The sequence below is a fragment of the Aedes albopictus genome, chromosome 3 (genome assembly GCF_035046485.1).
Source record: "Aedes albopictus strain Foshan chromosome 3, AalbF5, whole genome shotgun sequence".
NCBI classification, from domain to species: domain Eukaryota; kingdom Metazoa; phylum Arthropoda; class Insecta; order Diptera; family Culicidae; genus Aedes; species Aedes albopictus.
In genome coordinates, this window is record NC_085138.1 from 362,386,039 (window position 1) to 362,392,681 (window position 6,643).

The following is a 6,643-nucleotide window of genomic DNA, read 5'->3' on the forward strand; positions in this document are numbered from 1 at the left end:
CAGTAGCTTTCAACACATATCAAAATCAGCTATAAATAATGTTAATTCATGCTTTCTCTCAAGCATAATTTTATTTCTTATTTGAAAATGAGAAAAATTAAATCAATAATTCGATACAAAAATTAAACCGAGCCAATTTCATTAATGAAAATCTGACAGGAGGTGGCAGGAGGTAACACGTGAATATCAATATCATCATCAACAATTTTGTCGTTTTGTAAAACGGTTCAATCATTTCACAAGTGTAACAAATGTTGCTAATTATGATAGATCAATAATAGATGGGATGTGCATATAAAACCATCAAGACGGATTTGATTATCCGGCAATAGTAAAAAAATCACCATAGATAATCGAACATTTTTTTTATTTCATTAGCCTATTGTGTTAGGGCACAAATTGCTCCAGGATGTCCATCTGAGTATTCTTTCAAGAACTTCCTTCTTAAGATCCTTATTCTCCTTTCTTCTTCTTATTATTATTCTTCTTCTTTACAGCTCTACGTACCAACTGGAACGTGTTTTTCGAAAACTTAAACAGTTTAGGGCTTTCTTTGGCTGTCCTTGCCTGAATTTTTACACTACAATCTTTTTAACATGTTTTTGTACACATTTTCTTGAAATTATGCTAAATTCTTCTCTACTGGTCGCTTTTTCTTTCCGATGGGGCTCAAACATCCACCAGAGATCTCTCTTGTCATCCTTGATACCCTGTCCAAATTTTCTAGATCGAAACAGCAATATTTGCTAGCATAACAGAAGATTACTGTAGAATTTTATCCGAGATTTCATCTTTCGTTTGCTCTAAAAATGCAATTTTGATTTTCTTCAGTAATTTCTACTAGCGATTCTTGTATTCCTCCAGATTCCTTAATGGATTTCTTCTTGAAAATGGTCAGGAAATAATTCAGAAGCTTCTTTAGGTGAATAAGGAGTTAAATCTTTCAGAAATAAGTTTCTCAAAGAAGGAGGAGTCTAGAATCTTGGAAAACGATCTGGGGATTTCTCCAGCAACTCCTGAAGGATTCCGAAAAGAAACAAAAGATTCCCAAAAAATCCTACAGAAATCCCATGAATTCTGAAAGTATCCCTCGAGGAACCTTTAATGAGTTCTTGAAAGAATTTATACAGGATTCCTAGAAGGAATTTCTCAAGGATTCCCACAAGGAACTTCTGGAGGATCCTCAGGAATAACTCCCCGGAGATTTCTATACAGAACATCATCCCTGAAGAAACTTCTGGGGGATTTTAGATAAGAATTCCTGGAAGATTACTAGACTAAACTTCTGGGAGATTCCTAGGAAACGCAGTAAGAAATCGGGGATAATTATTATTGCAATATTATCTTTATTAACGAGATTTTCAGCTGAAGGCTGGTTCATCTAGTAATCATGAGGAAATAACAAAGATGAAAGATAGAATCGTATTGGAAAATCTGTAAAAGTTCCAGTAGGTGTAAATGTTTCAACTGCGCATAAATACCAAAACAAAGTCAAAAAATATCATAAGAAAATCTTAAAAGAATCCAAGATAGAACTTCTGATGAAATTCTAGAAAAAACTGTTGAAGGAATCCCAGAAGAAACCCCTGGAGAAATATCAGAAAAAAATCCTGAAGGGATTTCAGAAAGCAGTCTTGGAAGAATTCCCGTAGGATATTTTGAAGAAACGGAGAAATTCCTATCTTTCAAAAGTAAAATCTTGGTGAATCTCCAAAGCAACTCTTGGATGAATGGATGGACTACGACCTAGGTTAAATCCCAGAATGATTTTTTTAGCCACCTTGGGCATTAGGGCAATTCCAGACCCAAACCGTACACAACGTCAGCGAGCTGTTCCCAACATAATGCATAGATATGGTTAATAAATTCCAATTCCTGGTGGAATATTTGAAGGGATCCCCAAAAAAACTCCAGGAGAATTTTAAAAAGAGACATCTAGGTTGATCCGAGAAGAAATTTCTGAAGAAATCATAAGGGGCAGAACCTCTTTTCTCTACAAATTCTTAGGGGTCGTCCATAAATGACGTAGCATTTGAGGAGAGAGGGGGGAGCCGCTGATTATGCTACGAGCCATGTTTCAGGTATGGGAAAAAAGCCTACGAGGGGGGAGGGCTTGTCATAAATCGTCTAAAAAATGCTACGTCATTTATGGAGGACCCCTTACCGAATTCCAAAAGATAAACAAGCGGCATGGTACAAAGTAACCTACAAGAATTCTGAAGAAACTTCTTGGAGAATCCAATATTCTGGAGAAAATACAAGTGATTGCTAAGAAAATTTCCTGAAGATTTTCTAAAAGTATCCTAGTGAAGCGAATAAAACACGACAGGCTGCGGTGGGCTGGGCACGTAGCTCGTATGCCGAAGGAACGACAAGCTAAAACCATATCCAGCAGAGAACCAGGTAGGGGCCGTCGGCTTCGTGGTAGGCCACGCACACGGTGGCTTTTTGCAGTTGAGGAGGACCTAAGGGCTCTAAACGTTGAGGGTGACTGGAAGCAATTGGCCCAGGACCGAGACTAGTGGAGGCGAAAGCTTCATTCGGCGTAGACTCACCGCTACGAGTTGTAGCCCATGAATTATCAAGTAGTCCTAGTTGAAACTTTCATATGAATCTGTTAAGATGTTGGTGAAAACCTCTTGTCGACGTCACAGTCAGAAAACTGTAATTTGAACTGTGCAACCAAGATGTGCTAAAAAGACATCAAAAACAATTAAATTTCATTATAAACTGCATATTTTTACTTTTGGAATGTGTTCTACAGGAAATCGTCCAATTTGTATAAAAATGATGCAAAATATTTTGTCAAAGAAAATTATTCCGTTTTTATCACTATTCCGTTTTTGTCAACTGAAAATCGCGGACCGTGTTGATAAAAACGGAACATACCTGTATAGCCCGGCCTATCTCCGCCAGCAAGAGATGTTTCAGCAGCGACGCCAGCGACATTCTTCCTCTATAGTTTATTACCTCTATTGGATTACTAGTCTAGGCCCCTTAATTTTTAAATGAAATGTGCTACTTTGACATGTGATGCTAGTAAATCTGTCTCTTACCGCCTTCACAGTAAACTTCACATTGAGCAGTTTCAAAACAAACATCGCGCAACAAAACAACAAAGAACCGCAAGATCTTTGACCTCTCCGTTCAATCCATCCGATTCATTCCGTTTCCTTCTTTGAGGTAAGTCTCTAATTCCAAATCATAATTTCACGCAATTCCCTTCGTAACCACAAGTTCCTCTTCCCGCTTCCAGCACTATGATTTGTAGCACTGCCACCGCAACGACACGGCAGGAATCGACGTCGACGGCGGCGACGACGACGACGGCCAACATTGCCAACCTGTGCCGTATTTGTTCCGCGCCAGGTTCGCACAGCCTGTTCCTAAAGATTCCCGCCTACCTGCATGAACATCCCCGGGAATGCGCCCGCTGGTCCACTCCAATCCATAGGCTGGTGACGGAGGTGACCGGATTGGAGATCACACCGGACGATGGTCTTCCGCAGAAGATTTGTGTCGTTTGCATTTCGTACCTGAAGCACGCCTATACATTCCGACGGCAGACGATTGACAATGTGGCGGCACTGCTGGCCGCCAAGTATTTGATCGGGGTGCAGGAACGGAGGAAGGATACTCAGAAGGAAGTGGAGGAGGTGATTCCGACGATGGTGAATCCCTCGGTAGTGCGAGCTAACGTAAATGAAATTAGTTACGAAATGATAAATGTCGGGGGAAAGAAACGAAAGGCGATCCCCTATCAGAAGAATTTGGACAAGGAAGTGCTACAGCAGGTGCTGGGAGGGAACATTAAGCAGAAGAAGAAGCAGAATAACGCCGAGGAAGAGCAGAGACGTATTGAGGAAGCTTTGCTTAGCAGGTGGCAGGATTCATCTCCAGAGGACAATGCTACCGGAAGCGCCGGGGGGTTCTTCAGTTATACGGAGAAGGAGTTCCAAGAAGACGACGTCATGGAGCTGGAAGTTTTGAAGGAATGCAATATTACGTTTAATCTGCCAGAAGATTATAAGGAGAAGAAATGCCCTTCCTGTCGGAGACGGTTCATGTTCGACGAGTCATACAACGAGCACCTCAAGGAATGTCTCCTGTTCAAGTTGGTTAAGTTTATCCGGGAAGTGTATCATTTCCTGTTTTTGAAAGAGAATCGTTCCATTTCGTCGTTTGAGTTTATCAGGAGGGTGGTGTTCTCCGTGAAGAAGACGGTGGAAGTAATTTCGAGCTACGGAGAAGACACTAGTGAACCGGAACTGGAAACCGTGGACAGCTCGAGCGCCAAAACTACCGACGATGATGCTATCAAGATCGAACAATCTTTCCTAAGTAATTTGGAAAAACTTCGGCTAAGCTACAACCTGGAAAGAGCGAAAATCCTGTCCCCTACCGTACCAATCGACGACGGTCGAAGTTCGTTCACGACTGGATCTACCTCAATCTCCCCACTACTCGCTGCGATAACCCGGTGCGAAGAATGCCACGTGACATTCGAAACGGTCTCCGAGCTGGAAGCGCACAATCTACTCAACCATCGAGCACTTCCGATAGTCACGGCAATCCAAAACAATCTGAAAACGCCCCCGGTCAGGTTCCCTCCAGCACCAACGCCCCCAACCCTCAAAGAAATGGAAATGATCAAAAACCAACTCCTCTCGCAGACGCCACCACCACCGGTGTATTCGTCGTCCAGCACCACCAAGGGTACGGGTGGTGATCGCCCACCGTCCAGCAGTGACGACCAGCGTAAAGCGGTCAGTTGCAAAAAATGTCACCAGCGCTTCTACACCATTACCCAGCTGGACAACCATCAGATTCGTTCCTGCCGGCGGAGGTCGCCCGGTCCTAGCCCGGCTGCTCCGGAACGCAACCGGAAGAACCTGAACGCCAGCTACTTCTACACGATGGAACTACTCAAGGATTTGAAGTAGCATCCGGTGATATTTGTTTTTCACGAAATTGACGACTTAAAACTGTAGCTTTAGTTCTATATTTTGTACCCACATTTTTAAACTGTACTGACTTTGAATCTGTTTGTATTTTGGATATTGAATGCTATCATCATTCATGCGTACCGCTATGTCCGACTTTTCGATGAAATGAGAATCTTTAAGCGTTTTTGTTTTATTTCTAGCTTCCAAAGCAACAGTATTCTATTATAAATTCCTAAGTTGTAACGAGATTTTCATGGTTTAAGCACAAATATTTCCACTGACACGAGATAGAAAAAAAAAATCATTTCAAAAGTAAATACAACGATGCTTTTGCATAAAACTAGCCAACTTGTTGTTAGTTCCGCACTAATATTGGAATCCGAAAGAAGACAAGCGACTTTAGAATGTTCCATTGGTTGCAAGAAAGCAGTTCCGAATCGACATATTTAAAATCCTTGCGAAAGTGGGTTGTGCATCGTATTAAGAAGCGAAAAGTTTCAGACCTATCATATCATCAGTTGGACCTCAAAATGCTTAACGCTTTGTGCATCATCACATCCGTGATGTTCATCTGGATAACATGCCTCTCCATGTGAATCAACATGCATACCAATCTGGTAAGTCTACTGTGACTATTGTACACAAGGTTGTTTACGATATCCTGAGTGCATTGGCTCAAAAGCAATCACGATCAACAAGAATTGAAAATCAACACTTTGACTCAATCTTTGGCTTCTTAACTGTCATGGTAAAATCAGAGCTGGTTACTCAAAGTTTTCAAATCTCAACGCCCCTATGCTGGTATGCCCCAAGGAAATGACTCCACTATTGCGCCTAATTAAGAATTATTCCGGGAAAACCCCTACTTGCATTATTATTAAACGGAATTTTTATGTAATTATCGCAAAAATGTAATTTTAACTGGAGTTCCTTGTATGAGTTTTGCATGAATTCTCCTTAATATATCTAGAAAATTCTCCTGGATTACTTCCAGCAACACTGCCAGAAATTCTTTTAAAGATTATTTAAGGGTTTGTCAAAAAAAATGTTTACAGAAAGAAAATTCTCGCAGGACTACTATGAATAATTTTTAGTAAGAATTCTTTTAAAGATTAGTCTTAGTACTCCTTTAAAATGCATTAAGTTCATGTATTTCTCCAGAGATTCTTTCAGGAATTCCCCCAGGAATTTTCCTGAGCACTTCTTCAGGTGTTTCTCAACAAATGTATCAAAAGATTCATCTTGAAAATGATACATGGGTGTCATTAGACATTTCTTCCAGAACTCCTCATGGGATTTCTTAAGGGATTCTGTAAGGAGTTCCTTCAAGGATTGCTACATAAGCTTATGGTTGTATTCCTTTATGTATTGCTTCCAACATTTCTGAAGGAATTGTTCCAGAAATATTGTCGGAATTTTCACAGGCGTTTTTCTTTGGAGTTCTTCTAGATATTTCTCCACGGGTGTTTCTTCCACACGTTTTTTTTTTCAAACGCAACAAGAAATTTGTTCACAATGATTCGGAGATTTTTTCAGAAATTCAGATTTTTTTCCAGAAACTTTCCTTCCTAGGCATTGCTTTGGGTTTTTTTTCAGATTGTTTTTTCCTAAGATGGTCTTAACATATTTTGCAAAAGTTACTTAATTTTCAAAAAAGAAATGAAGATTTTTTTCTATGAATATCTGCAGAGGGTTAT

The 6,643-nt window shown here is 40.4% G+C and overlaps 1 protein-coding gene across 1 annotated transcript; it reads left to right on the top strand.

Moving 5' to 3' along the window:
• The first annotated feature begins 3,054 nt into the window (after positions 1-3,054).
• On the top strand, positions 3,055-5,289 carry LOC109416897 (uncharacterized). Its single transcript, XM_019691005.3, has 2 exons — positions 3,055-3,183; positions 3,257-5,289. Exon 2 carries the CDS (start codon positions 3,261-3,263, stop codon positions 4,941-4,943), a length of 1,683 nt encoding a protein of 560 aa, XP_019546550.3. The 5' UTR covers positions 3,055-3,183; positions 3,257-3,260; the 3' UTR covers positions 4,944-5,289.
• The last annotated feature ends 1,354 nt before the right edge of the window (positions 5,290-6,643 follow it).

Coding starts and splice junctions, on each gene's coding strand:
- LOC109416897 (XM_019691005.3), top strand. CDS start 3,261: ATGATTTGTAGCACTGCCACCGCAACGACACGGCAGGAATCGACGTCG.